Genomic DNA, 17,297 nt, shown 5'->3' with positions numbered 1-17,297 from the left:
AACTTGAGTTTGAGCGATGCTCAAGTTCAGATATAATGCAGGCTGACAGCACTCAGGACAAATATGTTGTGACAGTAACGCAGGAAATGATGCAGCATTCTGGTCTTATATTTGGTTTGTTTCTATGGGTGCGTTTCAGTGAGACCTGGTTTGTTTCTTTGGGCAGAAAGAATATATCCAACATTTTTGTTTGTTCAAAACTAAATAACTTTATTTTGGGTAGTAATGTCTTTATAGGATGACTCTCTGCATGGTTGCAACACAAATTGAATTTTGGAGTTTCCCTAGTTGTCTTCATAAGCCCATTTAAAGTAACAAAAGTTGCTCATATTCTAAATTTAGTTTAAAATCTCTTCAGCTATTGTCCAGGCTTTTTAGTGGGTGGCTCTGATTACAAAAAAGGAAGCCAACAATAACATTAGTGTGGGTGGATTGCGTGTTAATGTCCAAAGAGCTGTCATCACCTTGTAACAGCATCTATTTTCAGACAATAAGATGCAACGGGGTCAGATGAGGTTGAAACACAAAATCCAAAGTCTGTCAGGAAGACGTAACACGTTTCGACCTGCAGGTTGTTTTACCTGAGTCGAAATGTGCAGGCTGAGAGCGCTACACATTTCCAGGAAGAATAATCCAGTAGGACGACAAATATTTTTTTCTAAGCACATAAAAAAATGCAAAAATATCTGTGACTCAGATGTTCTGTGTGAGCCGGGATTTGTTTACTCAGCAGTGAGTGTCGGTAACTCGCAGCGGGTTAAGCCAAGGAGGTTAAAGGACATTTTATTTGAGGTTGCATATGTGTGTAGCGTTGCCTCCTCAGTGACTATAGCGTACAGTAGAGTGACAGGGTGCCATGTTTCTTCAGAGGATGACTGAGACCACAGATGACACGTCTGGCTGGTCACAAGGACACATACTTGTTGAATGTCAGTCTTATGTCATTCACAAGCCAAACCCCCAAATTACAAGAGTGCAACACAGAAAGGCAGTTCGGTGGTTGACACTTGTGTTTGTTTTCATCCGACACAAGTTTTGTGATCAGTGGGGCACTAATTAAAGTGGCATGGATAATCTGGGTAGTGGAAAACAAATGAGCAATGCTTCGACTCAAGCTCACAGGGTTTCTAACTCTTAATTTCCCAGTGGGGCTTTTGTGCTGAGGACTGTGGGATTGCAGTGAACTCCCAGAGTTTGAGATGTGGTGTTAACTGAATGAATGTCAAGGAAGGTCTCGGTGCTTAGTGTCACAGATCACCCAGACTGGTAAACATAAGCAGACTTTGGAAGTTCACTAAAAATAGTTTAGCTGCCATTTAAGGTTTTTCATGCAGCAGTGGAGCTTTTCAAAGTAGTGTACAAAAGCTGTTCGCTAAGAAATAAGTTGGTGACCATTATGTCAACATTATCCAAAGGTCTATCCATTAGCTTTTATTGAGCCTTCAACATTATGGTCAGAATAAAAAAAAGAGAGAAAACTCATATTTTAAAGGAGAGGCAGGTTATGGTTTGAAGCTTTTGGGGAAAAACTAGAGTGGACTGTATCATATAATTATCATCCAACTACTTTTCTAAGGTCGACCATGAACTCGAAAGCTTAACTACTATATGCACACTACCCTGGTGGTATGATTTCAGCCAGTATTATCATACTTAAAATAGTACTCAAAATCTGCAAGTATGCATAAGATAAGTTTTAAAAGAATTTCACATTTAAAATTAATTTGAAAACATTTTGTAGGCAATATTACTCAACATTGGGATCAAAAAGACATATACCCGAACAACTCTCTTTACCTCTTTTTTGAAATTGGTTAAAGATGAAACCTAGTTACTATTGTCAAATCAGGAGGGTGCCTGGATGAAAAAAAGAGTATTGTGAAACTCCAGGGGTACATCCACCTTCACACCTATACATTTTAAAACAGTCCCATGTCCTTCATGGCTGTCAAAAATCAATAGTGGTTCTGTATTCTGATGGCATGAACCGGTGCAATCAAAACGTCTAAATGTCCACCACAGTGGCTCCGGGCCCAGGTCAGCCTGTCTGTGCTTCATCCCCTGTGGTGATCCCCTGAAGTCCCACACGCACAGAGGTCACTTTCCTGCTGGAGTTCCCACCACAAGCCTGTCTCTCCCTACCTTCACTCACCGACTGACTTTCTTCCCCGGATTTTTCCCCCATGTATTTTCCTGTCCCTCATCATCTCTCCCTGTGCGGTGTGACCAGCCACCATGTCACTCATGTAATGAGTTTTCTCATATACTGTAGATAGGACAGAGAAAGAGAGGGAGGGGGGGCAGATATAGATTTAAAGAGAGAGGTCTCCATCTACACGTTGCCAAAATTTGTTATCAAATGTCTAGAAGGGTGACAACACAAAATCCATTTGTTTCAATGGAAAGGTTCCATGTGAATAACATAGAAACCGGGTGTCACTGAAACAGATGCAATTAATGAATTTCATTGCTCTTTCACTCGTAAACTGGCAATTTATGTGAACACAACAGCAATGTGTCTTCCAAATACGCTAGTGTCAAGCTTTATTTAGCAGTTCTATTTACCTCAACATTTACATCTGAGCCAACAGTTAATCCAAAAGTTTTTCTGTCTTTCTTTGTCGGCCACTCCTGTGATTATAAGGTTCATAGCTCTGTCTTTATTTTCCAAATTTTCAAGTGGGCTTTAGCTGTCTTCCCCATGCTATACTGTTCTGTCACCATCGCCATCTGGGGTCTTATACTCTTACTTTCTGCACTAGCTTCAGATAATTGTTGCTTAAATATTTCATTGTGAGCTATAAGATCTTAGACTTGTTTGTCATTAACCTCTTTTCTGCTTTAAGCTCTTGTGATTCATGTAGGGCCTGATTTAGCAGTGCAATGCCTTCCTCCTCTTCATCATGGTGGACCCTCAAGTCCAACCCTTCCCCGACTGAGACCTTAGTATTTTGTCCAGGTCCACACCTATCAGGTCTCCTCATATTCACACTTCACTTGTTTCCAAAGACAAAACAAACTACTTATCTTACAGAAAAATGTAATATTACAAGTACTAGGAGATATCACCATAACAGTATTGTATCACGTCAATATTTGCACTAAACGGCAATCTTTAAAGCTGATATTTGACAGGTAAAAGGCCTGGATCAGAGAGAAACGTTCTATTTGCACATGCACGGCCATCTTCCCACAGCCAGCCTACAGACAACAGAAAAGATTTACAGAAGAAAACCATCCATCCTCAACTGAATTAATTTATGGACTGAGAATAGATGTTGTATGTAAATAGCGTTGTATGACTTAAAAATCCGTAGAGTTGCAAAATAATATTGGGGGTGGGAACAAGTCAACTCCTCAAAAGGTGAAGTGTTTCTGAATGGTGGATACAGGTAGACGGTGGAGAGAGAGACATAACAAGAGAGGAGGAGAAGAAAAGGGCAGTCCAGTCAGCCCTTCAGTAAGTCTCAGCATCCAGTGTTCCACATCAATACAGCGATCAGCATTTCCAGATCACTGAGCTGGGGGTTAACCACGGCTCTGTGCTCTGCACAAAGGTCATCATGAGAACTCTTGCTGTGAGGTCCAGTGACCCGCCCCGAGGAGCCAGACACCGGGCTCCAGTTCCCTGGACTCCCTTAATCACCATGACCAGAAAGTCAATACTGTGCACGAGTCAATTACCCAAGGAAGAGAACTCAAAGCGCCACGTGATCAAGGAGTTCTCCTTACCCCGGCAACCAATCTTTTTGACAGTCAAATCATGGGAAACTTATTGGATTCGGTGGAGAAAGAGATCTTTACATTAATAATTCACTCTGTCCGTGGCTGAATCTCATCTCAGTGCTACAAACAGTGAGACCACACTGATACACACAGCAGATGAGAAAAATGCAACGCTCGAATGGAAATGAACCTCTCGCGCTAAACCATCTCATTCTCTGCTTCTCTGCTCCCTCTGCCCTCTTATTTGTTTCTGCATTGTTTTTTCTCCTCCACCTTTTCCTACCCATTCTGGTCAAGTGGTGAAGGAATTCCTGAGCCGTTTCTTCCGCTCTTTTGCTGTCACCACTTCTCATTCTTCCACATTCACTGACCTCACCACTGATGCGGTTGAAAACAAAAACAGTGGATAAAACCTTGAGTATTTTCTGAATTTCATATCATAAAGATTTCCGCTAGTCTAAATGGGTATGTCAACTTTTCTGGGGAGAAATCTGAGCTGAAATTCTACTCTGTTTATTTCTAATTCTGGTTCACTGTCAATACTTTTGCTCTGTCTGTCACTGCTCCCTTGTTTCCACTGACCCGTGCTGCTCCTATGCTAACAGTCTCTTCTCCTTGGCTTTCTTGCTCTCTCCAAATTCTCTTTCTTCTTTCATCCTCCATCTAGGTCCTCTCGCTTTGCCTCCATCCCATTTTGCTCTTGCCAGTGGTGTCTTGGTGGTGATGGAGAGCCTCGTCTCCCTGTGAGCTGCTGTTCCTAATGAGGCTCCTCGGCCACACACCGTATCAAATTAACAGGCAGCACCAGCCTATTACAACCCAAACCCACCAGCCGGGCCCCGGGCAGACCCGTGCACCTCACCTCACTGCTCCGGTGATCGCACTCCGTGATTGATAAGATGTGATGCAAACAAAGAAAGTAGGGCAGGAGACAATGGGAGTGATAGAAAGATAAAGAGAGAGAGACAGGGGTAGCCAAATTAAAAGATATAAGTGTCAGTATCTTTCCAGCGAGGAAAAATATCAGCCTTTGCAATGAGTAATTATCCTCTTGATGGAATAAGTAATGAGGGGAAAGGTCGCAGATTGCCTGTGCGAAGAATATCCGTTTTATATTCATCGAAGCAACAGTGGTTATTGCCAAAGACTTTCAAGGCCTAAAGCGTTGGACTAACAATACACACAGGTCATCTGAAAACTTGTTTGTATTCTCATTAAATCTCCTCTTTCAAAGTGTTTCATTCCAATCACCTAACATTCTTGTCATTTGGGAGTGGAGACTTCAAGAAGCATCTGGGTTGGCTCGGCATCAGACTTAGAAAACACCACTTGGGTCAGGATGGGGGACGTTCTGCACAGGAGAGAGTATTATGCTATAGCCATCCATCTGCTTAATTGGATCTCGTTTCTTGGAATACATACTTGACACAACTGATAAGGTTATAATCTCCCTTGTGCCTTTATGGTAGTAGTTCACTGTTAATTAATTAGTCACCTCAAGTTTAAGCATGACTTTATAATTGTGTACGAGGGGGGGGAAGTCACCTGGTGTCTGCAAGCAAATGCACTACAGTTATAGAGCACACGTGTGTTCATTGTTCGGTATATGGAGGTTAAAAATAGGAAAAGGGTAAATGTTTAAATCAAGCTACATAATGGTAGGATTACCCTGCGAGGAACGATAACAGCGAGTGTCTCTGGAAGACAAACCAACAGAAGGTCATCCCGGAATAAATGTCACCAATAAATTGGGTGCCAGAGAGAGATCAAAAACACCCCAGGGTTATTTTACAAGACAACAAGGCTCCTATAAAAGAGCTTTGTCTATAGTCTATCACAGTGAAAACAGAATGTCCCAGACAGCTTCCTGGTGAGAGTGATAGAGAAGACAAGAATCACTGGCAGGAAAAGACAGATGCAGAAAATGAGATGCAGGAGGGTAGAAGCAGAGCATTTGCCTCAATGTATACAAGATATATGGATAAAGGAAGTTGAAAGATGGAGGGAAACTAAAATGCCTAAAATGTAGTGTAATCAGAGTGAATTCAGGAAGTATTCAGACCCATTACAGCCTTGTGCTAAAACTGTTTGAAATTGTTGTTGACTGGACGTTATTTGGAAAAGCACACAAGTGCATATCAGAGACAAGACTGTGACGATGTAGAGATCAGGGGAAGGCTAAAAAAATATATACGGTTCCTAAAAGCAGTCATTTCCAGAGGTCCAGAAATCTCTATATAGAGATCAGAGAAACTTCCAGAAGGAGAAGCATAACCGTAACATACTGGGCAATCCCTTTCCAACAGTGTAGCATAGTAACGGAGTTATTTTCAGTGTTCGGGAGACTGGTCAGGGTTGGTGGATATCTGAATGCAGCAAAGTACAGAGAAAAGAAATGAAAACATGGTCCACAACGCTCAAGACCTCAGATTCACTAAACGTTCATCCTCCAACAACAGTGACCTCAAGCACAAAACCAAGATATGCAGGAGTGGTTTGGTGACAACACTGTTATTGTCCTGCCCAGCTTGAACCCCATCAAAAATCCATCTAAGACCTAAAAGGGCTTCCAACCGGTGATCCCCATACAACCAGACATGGCTTGAGGTGTTCTGCGGAGAAGAGAACAGCAGAAAATCACAAAATCAAGGTTTGCAAAGCTTGTTGCATCATTTCCAATAAGAGTGGCAATCGCTGCCAAATGTCCTTTAACTTAGTGTTCAGTAAAGTGTCTGATTACTAAAGTGAAATCCAAGATAATATTTTCATTTGCCATTATGGGGTTATGAGTGCAAACTAATGAGGGAAATACATTTTATTAATATTAGCATAACTTTGCAACAAAATGTGATTATAAGTGAGGGGGGTCTAAATACTTTCTGAATGCATTACTCCCAAAAAGTGTATGGAAAGAAACAAATTCCTTTAATTTCTCTAAACAACACACAGTCAAAAAAAAAAACTTTGTGTGAGACAAGAGATGAGAACTGCTTTATTATGGATAAATGGAAAACCTTTATCATACAATGTAAGGAGAAGGGGAATTTTAAGACATTGATCCAAATGGCCTTAAACTGCAGATGAGCATGTCCCCAAACGTTAGGTTACAGAGAAGGTCCCCTCTAATACAGACTCTGAGCTCCTAATAGATTTACTCTAAGGGGGAGATGGATACGACTTTTTTTTCATTTTATGGCCTTGGTCAGCAAATAAAGCATGTGTTCTCTCAACTCTCTACACTTGGACCTGGTTGTGGTACATTGTGCATTTGTGTTCCTGTGTCTGCCGCTTTTTTTTATATTTGGTGCCCATCTGTCGCGTCCTTCGACAGCTGCAGAGTGCAATCCACCCACTGCACGCCAACACCTAAAAAGTGTCAACAGGCCTGATCTCCATTCCAGTTTGACTGCAGACACCACAAAGGGCACAGGTCTGAAGTGAGACTGGTGCCAGACGTTTCCCTGTCTGTTACTAATTCACTAAATCTGTCTTAGTCTGTTTTTCTCTCTCGATCTCTCTCTTTCTCTCTCTCTTTCTCTCGATTTCTCTCTCACCAGCCAGTGAGATTGGACAAATAACACCCATCAATTAACTTCCTCCACCAACGACAGCCTTAGGTCCCATCACCACTTTACGGCACTTGACACATCAAATTACGGAGTTGGAAACAGCAGCTGTGTGAGCCTTTACCTGTGAGTGTGTGCGTGTGTGTGTGTGTTTGTGTGTGTGTGTGTGTATACATGTATGTGTGTGTTTTAACAGATTTCATGCATGTGTCCTGCAGGCCCCTGGTAGCCAGAAGTGGGTATGAATTCTGTCCTGCCCCACTCTGCAGTTGCCCAGACAGGGATTAATGGTGTCATTAATCTTACCTTTAAAATGAATGACTTCAGCACCTCCAACCTTGCAGCCAGAGAGGCTGCCTATGGCCCCTCCCCCTGTACTCCAACCCCTCCCAACCCACTCAGATGTAATGAATAGAGAGTGGATCTGCCCTCCTATCCATCCCCAGTTTGGCACAGCCTTGGCACGGCAGCAGTTTAGAGGTTGTAAGGAATCTACTGGCCACTACAAACCATTTCTTTTCAGGTTTGCTGCTATTAGTCTTTATCTGTGGCTACATCCACACTAAGACTAAAGTTAGATCTGTCAACAAGTATTTTAGCTCCAAATAAGTAATCACCTCCTGTAAATACATTTTAAATGACCATTTACATACACTGGGCTTGTGTGGGTTTGGTTGAGTGTTTGCAGAAAAAATATTTAAGAAACAGGGTGAAAATTCTGAGGGCTAGAAGCAGTAATGATAAGAACAGGGCTTTTGCTTCTCATTGAGATAGTTGAGTTGTGAGTGATGAGAACCAATCAGGGCAAGAATGAGAGTGACAGCGTCATCGATTCCAAACATCTCAATATGGCCAATAATTAGCACCTAGCCTTACAACAACTCAGTCCCAGACTATTCAAATTAAAACGATGTCGGCAGTGTTTGCAAACATTTCAGTTTCAGGCACTTGAAAACCTTGATGTAGTATTGACTGCAAGTGTAGTCCATACTACGAATACTAAATGAAAAACAGGGTAGAACGGAAATAAGATGATTCTGTTTCTTACAAAGATTGTCCAACTCAACATCCCTCCCCACCCCTCCGTAGTATAGCGCTGTTGTGTGTTCTTGTCGTCAATCATCATAAAAAGTTATAGAGTAGCATATGATGACAACAGCTTTGCATGACTGTGCAAGTTTGATGGTTTCGGTTTCCTTCAACCTGCAATACATTTCACAAAACATGAGCTGATCTATAATAATAGCAGTTAACATAATGATTGTCTCTCACCAGCACTGCACGTGTCAATATCTAGTGAAAATGTCATATATATTGACGACTGTCCGGCACCAAAACCATGCACAAAGCCGTGTGCGACCTGTCTGAGCTGGCATGCTGGGCGACATTCATTGCTAAGTGAGGGGGAGGGAGGATGTCAGGCTGGAGCGAGAGATTTCTCATTTCATCAATAAATGGCCAGTCTTCCTGCTCTTCCCCTCTCCTCCTACTCTTTCCGCTCCTCAGCTTCGCCAAATGACTGTCCATGCCACACAGGCCGCTGGACATTATCTAGTAGACCAGACACACACACTGCCATAACTCCGTGGACTGTGTATCACTGTCAATATGAGGGAAACACACTCCTAGTTTTTTTAAGGGGGGGGGGGGGGGGGGGGTACAACCTCATTCCTCTTCTGGCCACTGAGCATCACGTAACGACTCCATCTCTGTTCTCCAAACTTCAGTTTCTCCCACAAAAACTGTTAATGCACTGAGACTTTGCTGCTGACTCACAGATAACAACCAAGAAAGAGAAGGACACAGCCGAGCCCTGTTCATTTAAAGAGTGAGAGTCTTTAGTTGAAGCTGATTATTTAGGAGTGATACTGCTTCACATTTTAAAGTTTAAAAAGTCTCTATAAAAACCTTGCTCTCGTGTATTTAAGGACAAAGATCAACAACAGAGTCACAATGGCGAGGTGGGGGAAGCAGAATAACTCACAAACTAAAGAAATGAAAGGGAATCTACAACGGCAAGATGATTCTCATAGATGCACTTCCTACCGACGCTGCTCTTATTACATAATGCATTTCTGTCAAATCCATTTTTATGAGTTGAGATAATATGGCTCCAACAATAGCACCAAGACCACCTGAATCCAGTTGTGTCATTGTGGAACATTGGCTTTTGCTTCACTCAGAGCCACCCTGTCAGGTCAGTGTGTAATAACTGTCAGTCATTTCTCATGGGATCATGTAGATGGGATATAAGTTGGTAGCTTCCCTCTTACAAAGTCTGGCAACCACTGACTACTGTGTGGATGTAATGTCTAGTCAGGTAAGTAGACACTTTCAGGGCTGTCTGCTAAATCAGTGAATTATTTAAGCCCTACAGCAGAATCCAAATGTACTTACCCTATTCCTATGTCATTGCTCCAGTGAAGAAATAGAAGTCTTCTTCACTCATAAAGCATTCATCAATAAATTGTCCTAATAAAGTCAAAACACATAAGGGAAATAGATCCAAATTAATATATTTTTTAAATCTCCATCCAGTTAAGTTGATTACACCTGAAAGTGTATATCACCTGACCATTCACAAATACATACAAGTGGCACAGTAATCAGGATGTAGATTGTAACTCACAGTAAAGTTTAAGCAACACTTTGCATTCACTTCAAGTTGTGAACACTCAGGAAACCAAATGCGGGGGACTGCTTTATCATTTCTAAACCTCTGCATTTCTTCTTGTCCACAATGCAGCCAGCAGCATTTCAAAGGTTAGGACTTGTATATCTGCCACCGTCATTTAACAGCTCTCAGATTTGCACCATTTGTCTTCAAGCCAATAAATACATAAATTATAGTTTTATGCTTTCACTATTGGTACAATTTCAAATTCTGGATGCGCAGTCATACTTGTGGGAGTGTGTTGTGAACTTTCAAATGTTCTGTGTGTCACTGCCTTTCATGACTTATAAACATTTCCTTGTAAACGCAACAACTTGTCTAAGGAAACTTCTCCTGCATTGTGAGTTTATGTCATGTCTGTTGCAACTTGTTGGCTCTACAAATTCATTACCAAACCTTCCTCCCCTCCTTTTTATTCTCTCTATCATTAAACTATTGTATTAAAAAAAATATATGTTTCATGGAACGTCAGCATTATATCTGTCACTGCATGTGAAACCATATAAAAGTCATTAGTTTAAAATAAAATTAAAGACAGATAAACAAATATGAAGGTATTATAGTAGAGATAGCGATATTGAGTTGTGTGAGCTGGTAAAAAGAGCAGCTGGGAGTAGCTTTTAGTGTTTATGGCCCTAATACCCTTTAACAGCAGTTGTTGTGAAGCCTTAATTAGTCACTTCCTCCGTCCAGTTCTCAGCTACTGGCCTCGCAGTCCATGCTTAACAATAAATAATGAACTGTGGTAATACACAAATGTGTCGCTGAGGTCATTCTTATGCAAACCTTCAAATGCACGGATGAAAACAAAACAAAACCAGAAATGACAGGAACAGGAAACCTATTGTATGCTGAAAACACTCTAAACCAATAATCCCGCAGTAACACCATTGATTTCCAGAAGCTCAGAAAATAATCAAATAAAATTGACCCCTGGGAAGTGGCCACTGTCGACACATGCTCCGAATATTGCTCGAGTTACAGCTCGGGGCAATAAAAGCAGGGTTGCAGGCCAGAAATGTGCCACCACATGTACCTGCAGCTGCCTGGGGAGAGTTTTCATTCTTGTGAGGAGATGGAAACCAAACACCTACGAAACCACGGGTGCTGAAATAAAGAATTTGTTCCCACTGTCTCTGCCTTTAGGTCTCTCTCTTTACCTTTCTGTTTGAGTCTCGGTCTTTACCTTCAGCTCTCTTTTTAGACCGATTTTACAGCCCTCCTTTTCTTTTCTTTCTATTTATCTCCCTGCAGAGTCTCCACCTCTACATGTGTTTCCTCACCCGCTCAGGCCATTGCCAAATCTGTAATATTCCTGGAATTTATTCCGTAAAGTCAACAGGGGGCTTAGTGCCACACTATCATGAGTAATTGAAATAATCAACTTCATAGCTAATGACTCATCTCCTTGGCACAAGATGTCTGCTCCACATCACTGGGAGTGTGGTGCAGGAGGTGCCAGTGCCGGGAGACATTTCCCAGCACATTTCTCAAACAGAGAGAATAGAGGAAGAGGGGGAGAGGAAGAGGGGGAGAGAGGGAGAGAAATAGCAAACAACCATCCAACGTGAGTCAACCATTATGGAAAACATTGAGGTTTCTTCCCCTCCGGGCGTTCTGGCCCTGTTGCACAACTCTCCTGCCGCTAAATGACTGAGAACGTGACCTGAGACATAGGATGAGGGGAAATTGAGGTAACAACTTTGACGCAGCGTGTTATAAATTCACCACCGCCATTAATATTTCACACCGGAGGGGTTAATTTTTTCCGATACCCACAAAACCCCCCGCACACACACCTCAACACACACTTTCTGTACAGTAGCTATAGCTTGAGGACTGGCAAGTGGACTGTGTGTGCGTGTGTGTGTGTGTGTGTCGGGAGAGCTCAATCATGCTAGTTGTAACAGGCCTCCTCTGCACTGTGGGAAAACTCTCACATGGTCGTCTGCCTGCCTGAGTCAGTGTGTGTGTGTGTGTGTGTGTGTGTGTGTGTGTGTGTGTGTGAGTGTGTGTGTGTGTGTGTGTGTGTGTGTGTGTGTGTGTGTGTGTGTGTGTGTGTGTGTGTGTGTGTGTGTGTGTGTGTGTGTGTGTGTGTGTGTGTGTGTGTGTGTGTGTGTGTGTGTGTGTGTGTGTGTGTGTGTGTGTGTGTGTGTGTGTGTGTGTGTGTGTGTGTGTGTGTGTGTGTGTGTGTGTGTGTGTGTGTCTGTCTGTCTGTCTGTGTGAGTGTGTGTATGTGTGTGTGCGTGTGTTCATTGAGAAATGGCTTGACGCAGAGTACTCTGCAGTTCTAGCCCGGCCCCTTGTACTTGTCAGTGTAACAAGTCTCAACAGCTACAACAATGTTAGAGGGAACAGCGTCAAGTGGAGCAGATAGAGTAACATCAAAAAATTGATTCTAGCTTCGTAACCAACAGCTCTTCCTGTGATTAGATGCTGCCGCATGTGTTGAGGTATGCTGGGAATGTCCATGCTGACAGCTGAGGAGGGAGAAGAAAACAGCCTCGTTCACCCTTACACTCACACACACACACACTTTTAACACACACACACAAATACAAAGATAGCATATGCAGCGGCTGACACGTGTGGACATGACAAGCATTCGCGTCCCTCTGGAAACACGCACGCATGAAAACGCTCTGAAGACAGAGTGGCGTCACACATGTCTTCACATAACTACAGGTGGTGCAGTAAGGCCCCGACCGAGCGCCAGTGTGGAGCAGCTCGTGAGCACTGGTCTGGCTTTTCAGGTAAAGGAAGTTGTGACATGCCCCTTCTGCAGGCCCATAAATCAGCCGGCTCAACCACAGCAACGACAGCTCTTTGGAGAAAGAGCTGTCGCGCACGCGCACACACACGAGCGCCATTCAGCTCAGCTCACTCACACAGTCACACACACGCACACACTGTTATGAAAACGGCAGTGGCACTTTTTGCCTCGGGCTTTACACACCGCACCTCCACTATGTGGTCCAATGTGTGTGTTTAAGGTGGGATTGTTGAGTAATTATGGAATCATAATTGTATCTTCAAAATAGCACAGTTTAACACAACTGTGATTGAGGAATGATTTATTTAAACAGGCTTCCAAATTTAAGCTGCAGTAATAAAAAACTAATTTGGAGGGACTACTTGGAACTTAGGGAAGGTGAACTTGATATTGTTTGTGTTCACCAACAGAATCAGCCCCTGACAGACTGTGAGGAGATTCTTAAATATGTTTTTCATATTTCTGCTGCAAACAAAGTTCAATGAACAGGATCACATCAGCACACAAACCTCTGATTGGCTAGTAATGGCCAGTTGCTTTTCTTGTGCAACAGCCCTTTTAACTCATCTCATCACAAATGAAAATTAATGATCTACCACTGATTTCTATCCCACTGCCCACAGTAAAAACATGATAAAACTTATTAATCAAATCAGGTCGTTTAACTACTGAGGTTCCAATGACTCATGAAATGCAAAAAGCCTTTTTCTAATCGGCATAAAAGACATGGGTGTGATGCACGGGAACTATTCATAGATATTTGTAATTATCTAAGATACTTACTTAGATTTATCTCAGGTTGCCTTGTAAAAGTTGGCTCGGGATAAGAGAAAGAATTGCTAATAAAGCTAACTCTCATTTACAGTATTAAAAGGACCTTAAGTTTTATGAATTTAACAAACTTTTATAAGTTACCTTGAGCATCAGTAGCACATAAAAATGTTTGCTCATCACTTCACACCAGTAATTTCACCATCGGTTAATCTGCTATCCTGCCCTTCCTTTGCCTAATAATCTTCCCTTGTGTAAAGTGATTCGTCTTAAATTTCCGAAAAATGAATTTGATTGAGGGCACTGCTGCAGATTTTGGAAACTATAGACTGTTTCTATAGAGCGAGAGCTACGAAGGGAGGGAAGCTGTTAGAGCTTGGGCTGCCTACAGCCAACAGTCAGGGAGCTGAGCTGTTAACAGGGAGGTCGTCACTGAGTTGAGAGGAAAAAACTGTGTTTGCTGGGGAGTGAAAGAGAAAAGAGATGAGGGAGAGAAACAGTGACAGAATGAGACAGAGCGGGAGATGCAAGCCTCTGACTTCACACGATTTAACGTCCTTTATTTCGCTACAGTGCAGCAGTCCATGCAATGGTCCGTCTCTCTTTTCTGTTTTTATCCAAATAAATTCTGAGCATCCAGTTCTGCCTGACCAACACAATGTCAGAATGAGAGATGCAGCGGTATGGCCTTGCACAGTGGAGCAGCACTGGACCCTCATTAAGGGCCGACCATCCTTTCCACGCTCCGTGTCCTCTGAGAGCTGCGTACTGGTTCTGGTCACACGTACATGCCCACGGTTTGATTCATACTAAAATGAGGGCCTGTGTCAGTCTGGCGTTACATGCATGCGTAACTGATCTCACATTTCATTGTAGTGGGTGGTTATATAGTAGTTGGAGCCCGTTTACGTGCACAGTCAGCATGGTCACAAATTTTGGGACATGGGTGGGTGACAACATTTGCACAGAGAGGACCATAGAGGACTGCAGCAGTACGGTAGAAGCGGAAACTATGAATTTGCCTTCACACCGCTAATGAGGTACCCTTGAGCAAAACTTTTATACGGCAACTGCGTGAGTGGGGGCAGAGCATCCAAGTGTGAACGTTGTGTAACTGTGAATTTGGAGGAAGACACTGCCTAAAAAACAGCATATATTATCAGTGTCTCTACCCAAGATACATAAATGTCAAACAACCTTTGGTTCAGTCACTCATGATCATGGACTCAAATTGTCCCCAAAACATTCAGTTATGCAAAAACCTAGTGTTGCACAACTGCGTCTAACCATGCCTTTGATTATTATGAAGGCTATAATTATGATAAAGGTTACATTCTAACACAGTCAACACAATCCAATAGATCAGAGTTATTTTTGCATCTGTAGACAATCACATAATCCCCCTGTTTACAGGTGATGATGTATAATATTAATTTTCGCCTTAAAAAATATTCTCTCACTGTGCATCCATTTGAACTGAAAGTGTTTTATTTATTGCTTGTGAAATTATCCAGAGCTAAATCCAATAACAGCTTTTCCTAAAACAACAAGCTGCAAGCTTAATCAAAACAGCAGGGAAGCAAACAAGAACGAGTAATCAATAGATGTGATGGATAAAAGAAAGGAGACTGAAACCCCCGCTGCCTCTGGTTTCAAAGACAAGAAAACAGACAAACCAGTAACAATAACAACAGAAAAAATTTGATGAAAACTTCATCAGATCAAATGAACCGTTGCTGCCAGCGTAGTTCACGTTGTCAATTTCAGAGGTGAGCTGAGCTGAATTTGAAAAGAAAAACAGAAATACTTGAAGTTTCAAGTTCCAAGATTCAAGAGATACCTCATGCTCGCTCAGATTTTTTTTTACTTAATTCGCAGCCTCCCCCCACCTGAGAGAGAGAACCGATAAATCTTCGGATTTTGTGCTCGGCTGAGGCAATGACTGGGCCAAAGGTCAAACCAGTAAGAGAGATGAAAACTAGAGATTGTCTGGAGGCCCATTAAAAGGAAATTGCCGAGGAGGGACAGAGACGTTCATGTCCTGCCTGGGAGTGTGTGTGTGTGGGAGGGTGAGAGGTACCATCACATGGTAGGTGAAACATCCAGGTCTAAATTTGAGGTATGACATTCAACATTTCCTGCGAAACATTCTTTTCATAGGTCGGTTTGGGAGAGGAAAACAGCTGCCACATGTTTTGTTTTCTCTGCATTTTTCAACATCTCTCATCCCTCGCTGCACATTCTTTGTTCTTTGTCACTGCTGTGCTCATTTAGCCACAGAATGATTGTCTCCTCTGACAAAGCTGTGTGGAGAATGTGGTTGGGCTGAATTCTTATGTTAGCACACAGCTGTTGTTGTCTCAGAAAAACAACAAAATCACAATATGGCCATCTTGGAAGTCCCTGTGAGGCTGTCTCCACGTGCACACAGTTAAGTAGAATAAACAGTTATAAAGCATTTATTGGCCAATCTGAGGTATGGTTTTAAATCACCTATGGCGGTAATGATTTCCGGGGGCAAAGGTCCTGCTTCTAAAAATGTTTGGACGTCTTTCATGACACACAGACCATTTCTGCTCTGCTGCACCTGTCATGTAAAATAACATCTGGCCTTCAGAGCCTCTTCATTAACTCCCAGCTTAGAAACATCGGGCAAAAATCACATTTCATATTAATTAACATTCCTCCAAGATATACAACCCGAAGAAACAGCAACGGTACAATTCCCTCACTGACAGGTGTAACGGTTAGACAGAGAGAGGCAGCTATGTGACACAAAAACAAGAAAACTCAGGAAGCAAAGAGGCGATTGATTTACCTGCCATCATCCTCTGGGCCTCGTACGGCTCCATGTAGCCGTCATTCTCGGTTGTCACTTTCTCCGTGGTGGTCTGTGTGCCACCCGCCTGCTCAGCATCGAAAGGGTCCGCATAGTCTTCAAGGATAATGAGCTGCGGCAGATGAATAAAAAGGAAAGGTGAGATGTTAGTAGGGATGAAACAGTTATCTGCCTCACAGTTCATCATGATAAAATTCTAAATGGTAAATTGTATCGTTTCAATCCTTAATTACTGTGGTGTTGTTATTGACACTGTTTTCAAGACACAGACACAGCAAGTAATATGCGTTTGCTTTTTCAAACATGGCAGAGGAAGGGCCAGTGGCGGCTGTTGCAGTAGAACGACACAAATTTATTTCCTTCTTGTGTTGGATTTTCCAGCGTGAGTTTAGCTGCTTTCAGACTTTCTGCACTTAACTCTGAATAATCCCCTGACATTATCCACAGGGGCTGTATGTGAGAACGCAAATGTCAGAGTGAAGTGCTCCGGACCTTCTCCAGAGTTTCCCTAGTAAATACTGCAGGTGAGATATTGTGAGAACACAGCAGGAGATCCTCTGCAGGATTCACCTCAATCAATTGGGCGTGTCAATGACATACAATGGACACAAAACAAAACAACAAGAATACAAAAGATTGAAGGGATGAGGTAGAGATGGTATAGACAAACTCCAGAGAATGTCCAGATCTGACTGATGACTGAAGATGGCTTATGTGACATCATTCTTTGTATAAGTCTGAAGCTCAGTAAATCGTCTGGTGTTTAGTCAGTCAGGCTACTTTGCTAAAGCGTTCCTTCTACAAGGTCAATGTTGCAAATTTGATATCGTGTAACATGTTCAGCAAATTTTAACATTACAGCTATAATATCAATAAATGTTATGAGGATTTTGGTCACTGTAGTCGGGATAAAAAAAAATTTCACACCTGTTTCATAGCTGTTGGGAG

General features: G+C 42.4%; 1 protein-coding gene across 2 annotated transcripts in view; it reads right to left on the bottom strand.

The window, feature by feature from the left end:
- Window positions 1-17,297, bottom strand: part of LOC128439750 (SH2 domain-containing adapter protein F) — a 100,438-nt gene that overhangs the window by 63,708 nt on the left and 19,433 nt on the right. For both annotated transcript variants that reach the window (XM_053422171.1, XM_053422248.1), the window contains exon 2: window positions 16,329-16,461. In XM_053422171.1, coding sequence (XP_053278146.1) covers window positions 16,329-16,461 — 133 coding nt within the window. The remainder of the gene's footprint in view (window positions 1-16,328; window positions 16,462-17,297) is intronic.

Source organism: Pleuronectes platessa, chromosome 1, assembly GCF_947347685.1.
Source record: "Pleuronectes platessa chromosome 1, fPlePla1.1, whole genome shotgun sequence".
In the NCBI taxonomy this organism is placed as follows: Eukaryota; Metazoa; Chordata; class Actinopteri; order Pleuronectiformes; family Pleuronectidae; genus Pleuronectes; species Pleuronectes platessa.
Note: the sequence above shows the minus strand (reverse complement) of the source record. Positions and strands in the feature narration are given on the sequence as shown.